This window comes from Neomonachus schauinslandi, chromosome 2, assembly GCF_002201575.2.
Source record: "Neomonachus schauinslandi chromosome 2, ASM220157v2, whole genome shotgun sequence".
Classification (NCBI taxonomy): domain Eukaryota; kingdom Metazoa; phylum Chordata; class Mammalia; order Carnivora; family Phocidae; genus Neomonachus; species Neomonachus schauinslandi.
In genome coordinates this window covers 66548574-66563186 of record NC_058404.1, presented here as the reverse complement: position 1 = coordinate 66563186, position 14613 = coordinate 66548574, and the positions used below count along the sequence as shown (strand labels likewise).

The window sequence follows — 14613 nt, the reverse complement described above, 5'->3', positions numbered from 1 at the left end:
CTACCACTAATTTTACATTTAAATTGTTTTTATAATTAAACAAAAGTGAGAAGTGATGTGTATATATATATATATATATATATATATATATAAAAGTATTTAGTCACATTCACAGAAAATTTCAAAAAATGTTCTATTAACTTATAGTTCTATTGACTTTACACAATTCTCAAAGATAAAATTATTTATTTTCAACTGTATTGCTCTATTGAGCCACAGTAGGAGTTTTTCATTCAAAAAAGAGCTTTTGTTATGTTATGATATGTGTATGTAAAGTTTTAGCATTTTAATAGAACATTTCATCAAAAAAATAATGAATTCATAAAATAAGATATTACGGTAAAATATATCACCTTCTTTCAACAGAATAATAATATAGCCACTTCAGATAGAATTAGAAACCCCAATATACATTATTCTTTTGTATACACATTTTATGAGAACTAGTTAATGCCTTATATGCTTGATTCAAAATATTATAATCTATTAAATGTATGTATGAAATAGGTCATGCAGTGTGCATATTAAATTCACATAAGAAATTACTTAGGTTCTCAAGTATGAGCTCTGCCCCTCTCTTGATGTATTGCATTGCATTTTAACTTTGGTATTTTTCTTTATTAACCTTAATTGTTACCTGAGTTGGTTTTTACTATCAAGCAAAGAAAGCGAAGTAATCTATGCAACCATACCATTTACTCATTTAAAGTAAAATAAGTTTGATTTACCATTTCCAGCAAAACTCAAAATCATCTGTGACAAAGGAAAAAAAAAAACAAAACATACAAATTTGCAGTGTATACCCCACCCCACAGTTGTCTCCTAAGAAGAATGCCTGGTCCTGTCAAATGGACAGCCCTATGTTTTACTGAACACTTTGATGAGTTAGCATAAGGACCTCTGAGAGAAGCAAGAGCTGTTTTTCTTTGCATAATAAAACTCAAGAGGCAGATTTGCAATGTAGAGTGTTTCTAAATTACATGTTATTAGTGCTCCATTGATTTCGTCAATAAAAAATGCCGTAGAATGAATCTATTTAGGGGCTTTATTAAATTCTAGAGCTTGGAGTCTACTAATAACACCTGTATAAAACTTTGCCTTTTTAAACATAATGAGATCCTCATATTTTAAATACAGTTTGCTCTTTAAATCCAACCTCATTTCCCCATACAATAAAAAAAAAAAAAAAAGATTACATAGCTAATATGGGCTACTAATCTGGCTAAGTGTATATTCTGCCAAAAGAGGTGCTGGCCTTCGTTCATCCACTTTGGACACTAGATTCTTTTTTTTACAGGACTCAGATAGTGCAGAGACCTGTTAATATAAGGCAGAGACCAAGCAGGGCAGATAGTGTTCTCTAACTCAAGAAATAATGAAGATAACAAAATGATTACACACACACACACACACACACACACACACACACACACCACACACCAGTTGGCTGCAAGCACTCAGTCGTTCTCTGTCTAAGCATTTTATACTCAATGTGTTAGCTACACTAATATGCTAAAGAAGGTGGAAAGTAAAAAAGCGAATCCAGTAACCAAAATGAAAAAGAATAGCACTACAGATGCAAATTGAAGGGTATAGTGTGTTTACTTCTTTAAAAATAAGGTGAAAAAAATTATCAAGTGCTTATGTAGAAGAAGTTGCGCACCCATATAAGAAGGCTGGAAGGTTTGCCAACAATGATTTGTATACGTATACGCATACACACTCACAAACATATACACATGCACTGTGTTTAATGAGCAACTTATGAATGTCTTCTGTTTTTCAAATAGTGCACTAGGCTCTGGGAATGTAAGGATCCCAAGATATTGCGGGTCCTGACAATCTAGAGTTTGTGTTTGTGTGGAGAGGAGAGGGCAATGAAGAACCTCAGAGACACTGGGGGAAGAGAAGATCATAGTTTCAGAGTTCATAAATGTCTCAGATATTCACTATGTGTGAGAATACAGACAGAAAGAGCTCCCACTCCTGTTTTATTTAGAATCCATATAGCTTGTTAGTTTATTTCTTTGTGGGAGGAATTAGCATTAAGGATGAATGGAGTAAAAAAAAAATAAAAGAACCTCATTGAGCTGGGATTTTGTGAGATCTTTATCTATGAACCATTTTTTCGAAACAATTTTAGTTGTTGCTTATCATCCTGAGATTATATTTTCCCTAAAAAGGATTGAACAACTGATATTTTCAGTTTCTCATGTGCCAGGGCTTCAGTGTACCCAGACAATTTTACTGCTAAAATTGTATCTCCATATACCTGGCCTGTCCATGAATCAAGTCACAAGTGTAGAGTTATCTTGATAAATGGCTAGCCATATATATAATTTTGCTTTAACGGATTTGATAAAATATGAGGAAGAATGATATACTTTAACTTTCGCTTTCGCAGAATGTTTATTTTTCCCTTGGAGAAGCTTCAAGGAAGCATAAATCAAACCCAATCCCTTCTTAATCATTTCCTTGCTGTAATTTATGACAGAAAAGGAGTGCTACAGACCTCTCTACAGACTCCCAGAATGGTGCCTGCTACTTGTTATTTCAGTTTTCTTCACCTCTTACAGTAGAGCCATAGCCATTGGCTGTGTAGGAATTATGGCCCATCTGAAACAGGATAAGCCCTGAGCCCCTTATCCCACATTTGACTGCAACCCTCTTACATTACACTCTTCTCACTCATTCGACCTTTGAGGGTCTTAAAACAGTGCCTTTCCATCCCACCAAAACTGAAGAGTAACACTGAGGTCTACTTTCCATGGAATTCCTGAATTGCCCAATTTGAGATAATTATTTGACACTGACATCATCTTGGGGTATGTGGTAGGGAAGGGAGGAGTGTTACAAGGAAACTTTGGAATACTGTTTGTTTGTTTGTTTATTTGTTTGTTTGTTTGTTTTGTTTAGTAGGTCAAGTCCAGAGGAGGAGAAAAATGTGGGAACTGGCATTCTCGGTTTTTATGCAAGTGCTTGTTGCTTTCAAGTTCTCTACTATATATATTCTATTCATCTTATTACTTATCATGTAATCATAGATTGAAATAAATACACACACACACACACACACACATCCTCCCAAGTTCATACCTTAATTTTTTAAGACACTACATAATCAACCAATCAACCCATAAAGAAAAATGCCAATAAGAAAGATGTCAAATTTCCCAACTGCTCTTCCATTTTCCTTTCAAGAAATAGGAGCACTTTAAAGGTAGATTTCTAGAGAAATATAACCCAAAGAAACAGGAGTCATTTGAAATTCCAGGCAATATTATCAAATGGTGGTGTTGGGGGTGATGTCAAGTGTAGACAAGCCTTTCAAAGCATCTCATATAGCATCATCGAAGGTGCTATTTTCCCTTTCTCTCATAGGACTACTCCTGAAGTAGCACATAAATCAGAAATAACTTCCTTCTCATATTTACTAAAAGTTTTCCTCTGTGCCAGGTGAACTAGATGGGATTAAACTTGTCTATAGTTGCAGTCAACTTCAGAGAGGACAAGAGATGCAAGACACATGATCTGTAGATGTTACAAGGGTCAGCTATAAAACATATTTTTTCTTCATGTGGCATCTATTTTAAATTGTATCAAAGGTATTATTTTAATCAGTGAAAATTTAAAGAATTTCTTAGAGCCCTAAAGAACCTGAATATTAGCTGTGCCTTTGTAATATAGGTGAAAATATCTAGCTGTTACCCTCTTCCTTATCTTTCAACTAATTTTATTCATGACAAGTCAAAAGCTCTCAGAAAGACTTCTGCTAATTTTTGCATTTGTCATAGCTTGTACTTTCTGGCCTCCTTGGTATCTTGCACTAAGCTTTATCAAGTTTCCTTGCTCTCAACCACATTGGCCCTTAAGTAGTTCTCCCTTTCATCACCCCACTACCAAAAATAAATCATTCTTTGGAAGAATTACTGAAGTATTTTCAAGGGAGGGGGAGGGTCCCATGGAAATGCTTTGTCATTCATTGCTTGAATGACTGCCATCTCATTAACTTCTCCTCTCATTTTCTCAATTCTCCTCACCCCTCTAATTTTTACAAGGAAATATTTTAAAAGTAAACACATGATAATGTGATAAATCACTGCCAAACCTGTGGTTTTCATTCTCTATGCTAATTATAGTAGCACTTGCACAGTAAGTTGTAATCTTTACTTATATCACAAGAAGAAATTGACATTTAGATTTTTTTCTCTCCAGAATAGTACGAAAAATGAAACACAATCATGTATATGTCCATCCTTTATGAGATTTAGTTGCTTTGAAGATAATACAACCATTGCAATACAACAATTTTTCTGAAAAAAAAAGAAATTGCTTTGAAACTACTTTTTAATCTCTAGCTAATTAAAGAAAACTGATACAAAAATCACTGAATCCCCCATGCATTAGCCATATCATAAAAAACTTAAGAGTAGTAGAACTATAATATCTTTCAAATGTATCTATTTGCATGTAATGGTATTATAATAACTTAGCACTTTGGATACAAGTTATGAGTACACTAATGAAACATTTTGTTTTACATTTGTAGAGCACTTGTGCTTAAAAAAGAAAATGAATTATTTCAGTTTTTGTACATTAAATAGACATAATTGATTCTTCTGAGAATTATACATGCATTTTCATTTTTAATAGTCTCTTTCAATTTTTCCTCTCTGGATATATTTGTATATAGAAGATAGAAATCCAAATTGAAATTCCTCATATAAGAAATTTATATTTCTTATGTCATTACAAAACACATTCTTTTTGCACTGCATAATCTCTTCAACTTTAGACTATGATTTATGATTAATTAATTACTGCTGGAGTTTAAGATTTTTAAAGAAAATTCTCTATTAACTGAAATTCTGAAAAATGAGTGTCTAGTTAACATATATTGCCAGTTCACCGAAATGTGCAAAGAATTACTAATATGAAAAGTACATCACTTATTAAATATTCAGTGGAACTGTCTTTATGAAGATTAGCAGAATATAAGGTATAATTTTTTATTCTTACTTTAAAAACAAAAAAACCCTATAATTATAGAGTGATTTAAATCAATATATTTCAATAAGCATCAGAATATCATCTGTGTTATTAACTAACTATCAAGTAATTTAAGTTTTCCCTAAACAATTGGGGAAGTGGATATTAACCAACTCACACTCAATGTTAAAAATATATATTCTAGAATTTTAATAACCTTTTAGAAGCAAACTTTTAGTCAATAAGTATTTAGTCAATCCCTTTCAGAAGCTGAGTAAGTAGTTGGAACTTTGGGGAGACAGGGTTATAATACATCTTTTCTTATCTTCCAGGAAGTTTGGTTTCATTAAACCAAACTGAATTCACAGTTGAGGCTCAATATGCATATCTTAAAGAATGACTGCGTGCTGGTCTAGAGTTCCTTATTATCCCCTGGTAAGCACTCATATTCAAGAGAGTGTAAGGCAGGGACACAAGCTGAGTCCAGTAACCACAACTCAACAGGTTAAAGACCATTTTGATTTAGATCAAAGGTCGTATGGCATCGGTGTATCTGGTGTATCCCCAACCTAGGGCTCAGGTACTCTTCTGATTCCCATGGAGAAGGAAGGAATACATAAAACCAAAAGGGGATTTTTTACTAACAAAGTCTCACTCCATAGGATAAAATGGGAATAACTGTACGTTGTGCTCGCTTAGGCAACACATATACTGAAAATAGGAATAACTGTACGTGGCCTAGGCTGTATCTCTGAAAGAGTGGGAAGGAATTCACTGAGGAACTGAATGAGTGCATAGAATCAGGCCTTCCTTCTCAGATATTTTTTAAATGGAAATGAGTTTTCTGAAATTAAAATTCCTCAGGCCATTCAAAATGGATAAAGAAGATGTGAAGCACATGTACACACACACACACATACACACACACACAATGAAATATTACTCAGCCATAAAAACAAATGAAGTCTTTTATGACAACTTCGATGGACCTAGAGGCTACTATGCTAAGTGAAATAAATAAGACAAGGACAAGGACAAACATCAAATGATACGTGGAATCTAAAAAGCAAAAATAAATAAATAAATAAATAAACAAACAAAAACGGAATCATAAATACAAAGAGCAAACATGGTTGTGGGGGGAGGGGATGAAGAAGGGGATGAGTGAAATAGGTGAAGGGGATTAAGAAGTCCAACAGGAAATATAGTCAGTAATGTTGTGGTATTTATGTATGGTGACAGATGGTAACTATACTTACCATGGCAAGCATGGCAAGTTATATGTCAACTATATTTCAATTAAAAAGGGGGGGCATAAATAAGGACCCCCAAATTTTTAGAATGCTGAGGACTTTAAGCTGTCCTATAAAGTGAACAACTTCCCAAATTTTGTGACGATTGATTATTTTTTTTATTTTATTTTTTTAAAGATTTTATTTATTTGACAGAGACAGTGAGAGAGGGAACACAAGCAGTGAGAATGGGAGAGGGAGAAGCAGGCTTCCCGCTGAGCAGGGAGCCTGATGTGGGGCTCGATCCTAGGACCCTGGGATCGTGACCTGAGCCGAAGGCAGTTGCTTAACCAACTGAGCCACCCAGGCACCCCAAGATTGATTATTTTTTAAGCTACAAGTTTATTTTTTAATATATATGCATAAAATAATTTTGGTTCTCTTAAATGCCTCAGTCTTGATTTACCTTACAGACTAGATTAAACAAGCCTGAGAATTAGAGGCATTGAAAAAGGAAAAAAAATGTGGAAAAAAAAATAAGAAGCCAAACAGGGAAAAATAGGGGCTTTTAGCCAAATTGTCACTTTTCACAGGAGAGCCCCTGCAACAGTGTGGATTATGAGTAGTATGAACAACAACGATTATGGGCAACTTAATATTTATTTTTTTAAAGATTTTATTTGTTTATTTGACAGAGAAAGAGAGAGAGAGCACAAGCAGGGGAGGGGCAGAGGTACAGGGAAAAGCAGACTCCCCGCTGAGCAGGGAGCCCAAGTTGGGTCTCGCCCCCAGGACCCTGGGATCATGACCCGAGCCAAAGGCAGATGCTTAACCGACGGAGCCACCCAGGCACCCTGCAACTTAATATTTGAACATTATTTCATTCCAGTCCTTGGAAAGAAATGTAGTAAACTGGTTAAATTCACAATAACCAATGGCAAATGGTATTGCTGGGACCTTCAGGCTTAGATCAGTCTGACAGGAGATTAAGTACTTATTACTTGTATTTACTGCTTCCACATAATCCATGTGCACTTAATGCAGTACTTGTTGCATCTCTGATATCGTGTTACATGCTGAGAAATTCAGTACATAAGAAATGCAGTTCCCTTAATGTTATGTAATCCCCTCAATCCTATTCCAATCCAATTCCTGGTTTAGGAAATAGTTTAACGCTTTCTTCTTTATTTCCATTCCCGTGAGAAACATGAATTAAGAGACTACCAGTTTTTAGGCACTTAGGATATAAAATCCTGACACTTGTCCAGGAGCTTTGCAGACATTGGAGTTATAAATTATTTGAAATGAGGCTGTAGCAATCTGAAAGAAAAGTTGATTAATGTGATAAAGGTTCAGAGGAAGGAAACTCATTAATTAAACAGTTATTATGTGTCAGACCTTCTGCCTGGCCTGGAAATATATACCAAGCACAGCAGTCAGAAAATAGTCTCAAATTCTGAAAAACACAAGTTACAAAAAGATCAATCTCTGCAACACATATTTAAACACATGCCAAATTTGGTTAGAAAAATATGTTACATGAAATTGGTAGGAGAAAAGACAATATCTATCCCTCAGATTTTCCTGATGTAGAAAAAAATTCTCATTATGTTAAAAAAAGTTTACATTTAATGTTTTGATTTTGGAAATGCATGCTAATTTTTACTCTCACTCTTCCTTTAGTAATAGGAATAATTAATTTGAAGTACAGTAGAAAATATGACCATCATTCACATTCATGAAAATGGGACTCTATATGCAAACTATGCAAGTAGGATTGCTATAATTTAACTTAGGATGTTTTATAAGTATGGCAAAACAACCCTGCATTTCACTATCCATTCCTAAAAGGAAAAAGATGTTTAAAAATATCCTCAAGCATACTCTTCAGTGTTTTTCATAATATAGAGAAATAACTAAAATAAAATTTTGCCTTATATGTGTTCACATTATTTAGATATTCTTCTAATTACTAGCTCCAACTCTAGTTATGTAGTAATCATTTTGACCCTAAAGAGATATTATGTTCTGACTGTATGTATAGTAATTCTATAATCGTGCAATGTAATCTTGTATACCAATTATAAATACAAACCCAGAATTACACATAGCACTTGCTGCATTTAGACAAAGTTAAACTCTTGACCTGGTAGCTATTTTACCACAATGATATAATTTACTAGTTGCAGGGGAAAAGAAATAGCCCAAACCATACACTATTAACCCTATTAGTATTATAGCCACAGGAAATTTGCCCCAAATAATCCCATCACTAGTGCATTTGAAAGAAAAAAAGCAAAGTTGATAATAGTGTATTAAATACAGTAATGCATTATAGGAGTATGGGGTAAATAAAAGCAAGTGTTACATAGTAAATTATTGATTAGTAATAATTTATCAACAACTTGAAAATAACAAAGGGATTAATTATTGTACTCATTTTCTATTAAATAAACTTGTATCCTTATTGAGTAAGTATAAAAACATACATTTTTTAGGTACCATCTCAACTGCTACCATTTTTGGTTCATATGCTGATTTCTTTTCTGTCTGAACTATTATAGCACTTACAATCAGATGTAAAAATTATTACGTGGACACAAATACTTAAAAATATGCTGTATTTTCAGAAAGTTCTACTTATTTTCCATAAAAACATGTAATAATTGTAATAGGACATAATGTTTTCCAATCACTTTATTGCTGAGCACATAAAAGACATTCTGAAAGTAACGGTCATTTGCTTGAAAAATATACTAACCTCTTTGAAAACATACTTGGCTGCACAAATAACAGTTTCTATGAATTGCCTGACTATGAGCCACGATTCTGATTTACTAATCTCCCTTTTTTACTTTTGGAAGTTGAATTCCACTCTCTCAGAATTCTTACAACTCCAACTCTTAGATAATTTCCAATTTAACATAAGAGAAACAAATACACACAAGAATCAAATAATGACTCATATAACATATCTGGAGCACTTCCCCCTCAACATAATTGACTTGAGAAACAGAACAAAATATTAGTTTGGTTCAAATTCCCTAATGTTGCTAAGTAATACTTTCAGAGCTTTTCAGTAAATCATCAAAATATATAGTACTTGGAATTGTGGTATATTCAGTCTCCCTCTTTTAAGCATTTAAACCACTTCTTTGGAACTTTGGAGTGATGTCATTAGAAGTGATTACCCTTTCACCTTTCATAAATACATCCAAGGACAGAACACATCAATGCGTTTCCTCAAAGTGTAGGCCTCAAACATTTCATTTCAACTTACTATATGCTTCCAACACAGTTTTGTATTAATTTCTATGTGGGCAAAAATGATAAAAGAATGTCATTATAATGCATTGAATGGATTTCTATGAGAGTGGTTCTTTCATCATGCTGAGTTCAAATGTCAGCATTTTCCAAAAGCCTAATGAGAAGACCCCAATGACAATTTGCAAAAATATTAACTATAAAAATTGATTTAAAAATGCAACCTATCTTTTAAAACTCACTTCTTTATGAGGCATAAAAATAAATACAAGATGGGAAATTCATTACTAAGGTTGATAAATAAAAGTTTCATCAAGCAGATGAAACAAGGTAAATTACATGCAATTGTGTGTGTACCCACTGTATAACAGAAATGTGTTTTACTTTTTATGACTTCCCACGGCTTCCTATCAAAATTAGAGAGAAATCTAAAAGTTGATCACTCATTTAACACTTACCTTATGTGGGTGATGATGAGTGTTGTAGTAGGAATAAAAAAATCATCCACTCGGTCAAACTGCTTTCCCACTGGCTGGGTGTGAATAGTGTGGTGTGGCACATTCCCACTGGCCAGGGTGATTACCTAAACAGAGCGTATCACTGTTAGACCTTGGCAGTGCATTTCCTTAATAGTACCAGCATTAGTTTTATTTAGAGATGAAACAAATCAGTAGCTGTTTAATAGACTCTTTATTGCCATCCTCAAAATTAATATATCATTAAGCAAATTGGACTTTTGTAATCGTTTGCTTATTTTCAACATAGAAATTTGTTTTTATAAAGAAAAAATAGAGAAAGATTTGTCTTGAATTTCTGCTTAAATAGTAAAATAGGTAGAAACAACTTCTGTATTATAAAAGCATTAGCCTTGCTATAATGAAAAAAATTAAAGCAAGTGTACATATGAGCTATGCACCTCTATACAAACTAATGTGTAAATGAGATCATTAGCTTTCTTGCTCCTCTTTTCTTTTCTTTTCTTTGTTTCTTTGTTTCTTTGTTTCTTTGTTTCTTTCTTTCTTTCTTTCTTTCTTTCTTTCTTTCTTTCTTTCTTTTTCAGCTTTGTGGAGGTGTAACTGATAAAACAAAAAACTTCTAATATAGAAAAGAGCTGGTGGGGCGCCTGGGTGGCTCAGTTGGTTAAGCAACTGCCTTCGGCTCAGGTCATGATCCTGGAGTCCCGGGATAGAGTCCCGCATCGGGCTCCCTGCTCGGCAGGGAGTCTGCTTCTCCCTCTGACCCTCCTCCCTCTCATGCTCTCTGTCTCTCATTCTCTCTGTCTCAAATAAATAAATAAAATCTTTAAAAAAAAAAAAAAGAAAAGAGCTGGAAACAAAACTGAAAACTCCAAAACAAATCATATGAAATATTCGATCTCTTAGCAACTTTAGAATTGATGAAATTATATTTATTTTTTTCCTCCCATAAATTGAAAGTAACAAATTTAAGTAAGTTATTTTTATTAATTTTTTAGAGAGGAGAGAGTGAGAAGGGGGTAGGGGGAGAGGGAGAGAGAGAGAATCTTGAGCAGGCTCCCCACTGAGCATGGAGCCCAACATGGGCTCCATCTCAGAGATCCTGACCTGAGCTGAAATCAAGAGCTGGATGCTTAACCAAACTGAGTCACCCAGGTGTCCCAGATTTAAGTAAGTTTTAATCAAAGACATTTCTTCTTCTTATTCATCATCAATTAATTTTTAAAATCTTTATAGGGGCGCCTGGGTGGCTCAGTCGTTAAGCGTCTGCCTTCGGCTCAGGTCATGATTCCAGGGTCCTGGAATCGAGCCCCGCATTGGGCTCCCTGCTCCGCGGGAAGCCTGCTTCTCCCTCTCCCACTCCCCCTGCTTGTGTTCCCTCTCTTGCTGTATCTGTCTCTGTCAAATAAATAAATAAAATCTTTAAAAAATAAAAAATAAAAAAATAAAATCTTTATAGTCCACTAAAGAAAAGATCACTACATTTAAATTCTTTTATTCCTTGTATCCCATTATGCACCAATTCTATCAGTTCTTTCTTCAGATATTTCACAGCTCCCCATTTCTTCCTGTGGTCAACCTGCTGGTCAACCATTGTTCTGTGTTAGCCTTTTTAAGCACTTGCTGCCTTTATTTCTCCCCTTTTAAATCCTTTCTACATATGACCACCAAATTAAACTTCCTAAATAATTGACTGACTCTCTTAAGTTAAATAAATTTCCTTCCTCAACACAGAGCCTTTTCCTTTGGTTTTATGACAGAAGTAAGTAGCACTTTGTGTTTTTGTTTGTTTGTTTGTTTGTTTGTTTGTTTTCTGAATGGCTTATTTTTCTTCACTCATATGAGTATACTTTCACTGAGTTCCCCTGGAAATTGCCTTTCCAATGAAAATAGCTTATTGTTATTATAACAGGATAGACTCAGTTACGTTGTGGTTAGAAGAAAAAAAAGAAAAATATATATTAAAGTCTTAGAGGCTTGGGAAATTAAGATTTCATTTCACACCCATGACTTTCCCAGAAGGTTTTGGTGGGGTATCTACTGTTTCACTTAGTATCCCATGCTGAACGAGCAGCCAACTACCTTGAATGTTTCCATTTACAACAGACCACATTTGCCAGAACTAATCATATGTCTCCACCTAACCAAAAGGAGCCTATCGTGTGCCCAGAGGAAGAGAGAACCAAAGTCTTTAATAAAAGCTCTAAAGATACCATACCTATTTTATTAATGAATGTCAGTGAGGAAGTTTTCAATGGATTTTAGTCATTTATAATAATGTCTACAAGATTTTAATAAAGGTTAACAGAAGTAATGGGAAAGGAACTCCTCGAATTTTCTTCCCCTTAGTTTGTATAGAGGTGCATAGCTCTGAAATGCATGTACATGTATTTGAAATTAATAATAATACTGAGGGGCGCCTGGGTAGCTCAGTTGTTAAGGATCTGCCTTCGGCTCAGGTCATGATCTCAGGGTCCTGGGATCAAGCCCTGCATCGGGCTCCCTGCTCTGCAGGAAGCCTACTTCTCCCTTTCCTGCTCCCCCTGCTTGTGTTCCCTCTCTCGCTGTCTCGCTCTCTGTCAAATAAATAAATAAAATATTTAAAAATAATAATAATAATACTGAGACTGATGGCAGCAGGAATAATATTTACTGAGAGCCTGTTTTATGCCACTATGTGTTCTCAGTAGTTTACAGGCATCACGTAATTTAATATTCAAACAACACTATAATGTATCCCAACTTTACTGATGCAAAATTATTTTATGCCAATGAAGGTATATTAACTGAGCATCTCATTTGTGTTTGGCATAGTCCTAGGTTGTAAAAAATACAATACCACTTCCCTAGCTCTTCCCAGTCCGGATTTTGTTCCCTGATGGTTCTAGATCCTTCTCACTGCTGCAGTTAAACAGGAAGTGGTGGATTGCCAGATTCAGGACTGAGCTGACTAACTGCAAGGACACACAGATTGATCTCTGATGCACCTTAATCAATAGGCCCGATCTTGTGACAATCCTTGGTTCATTCCTAATGACATCCTGCTGCTGGTTCCTCCATGTGTGATGCCTTCCACAAACCCACAGTTGCCACCTCCCATTGTCACCCCTTCTGGCTGGGGCCTACTTCCTGGCCAACAGCAAGATGTAAAGACTTTATTCCAAGTTGTTTCTTGGGGACATTTCATCTCTAATTATTGTGCGTTTGAAAAGACATTACATACGGATTGTAAAACTGCAGATGACAGTCTCATGACTTTTACAACAGCATTTCTTAAATTTTCATAAGGCATAGATGCCTTTTAAAAAGAAAAAAAATAACTATAATAAATCTTTGAGAATTCATCAGATAACACTAATTGGAAAATCACTGTCTTATATACCTAACATGACAGTTTATGGGTTTTTATTAATTAATTATAAATATCACAGAAAATAATATATTTTGCTTCCATAATTGACAAAGATGTATAGATTGGATTATAGTCAAAATAAAAATACAAAGTAGAAGTATACATAGGATTTTCAGATCCTTGATATAATGCTTTTGCACCTTCAAGTTTTCAGTGGACACTATTATAAGATATACTGCATTAGGGCAAAAAGTCACTACCTACCTAACCATCACAACCTAGCATCAATGTCTCTAGTTCTAGTCTGATCTTTCAACATGGCACAGGGACACCCTAGCCAAAATGGGACCTTGCCCATGTTTTTGGTTTGGTGAATTCAATTTTGCCAAAAGAAAGTCTGTTCCACTTTTCAAACAAATCTTAAGTTCCATTTCCTTTGCAGATGTTTCCTGATAATCTTGTTGGGAGACAATTATCCATGACTATTCTGACATTTCTGCTGAGTGAGGTCTTTCTGAGCAAAGGGCTCCAGCAAAGTTGGGGAAAGGATGATGGCATAGCAAAAATGCCCTGGAAGCTAAAGGTGGGGTATTGCTCCTGAGAGAGGTAGAGACTTAATTCCTTTGAGCCTTACTGACATGACATTCCAGGGTACCGACCTGATAAAATTTGCATTCCAGAGTAATAATCTCTGTCGTGGAAGAGGGTGGACTGATGTGCCAACAGTCTAAAAAAAACCTCTGAAACACATGATTCCAGGGTCCTTCTCCTGTTAGTGCAACTATCCTATACAAAGAGGTTACATTAGTCTCTCACCACATCACCCCTAGGATGGGGGCTGGGGTATAAACACTAGCATGCTTCTGAGTAAGAAATGGTCTGTTCTCTGATCCAGAGACCCTGTGTTTCCTGTCAGCCTGTCTATATAACTATCTATGTATTATCTAATTTGTCACATATATATGTGTATGTACATGTGCATAAATGTTACTTTATGCAAATAAATCTTCCTGTATGTACTATTTTAAGAGTACTTCTCAATTCTTATGTTTTATTTTACATTTTCAGGTGTGAGAGTTACCTTTCCCTCCACCCAGCAAATATTTAAAAAATTCATTAAATCTTGGGCGCCTGGGTGGCTCAGTTGGTTAAGCGACTGCCTTCGGCTCGGGTCATGATCCTGGAGTCCCTGGATCGAGTCCCGCATCGGGCTCCCTGCTCTGCAGGGAGTCTGCTTCTCCCTCTGACCCTCCCCCCTCTCATGTGCTCTCTCTCATTCTCTCTCTCTCAAATAAATAAA

At 35.1% G+C, this 14613-nt stretch overlaps 1 protein-coding gene across 3 annotated transcripts in view; it reads right to left on the bottom strand.

Moving 5' to 3' along the window:
• Positions 1-14613, bottom strand: part of FSTL5 (follistatin like 5) — a 673395-nt gene that overhangs the window by 40306 nt on the left and 618476 nt on the right. For all 3 annotated transcript variants that reach the window (XM_021698885.1, XM_021698886.1, XM_021698887.1), the window contains one exon: positions 9944-10068. In XM_021698885.1, coding sequence (XP_021554560.1) covers positions 9944-10068 — 125 coding nt within the window. The remainder of the gene's footprint in view (positions 1-9943; positions 10069-14613) is intronic.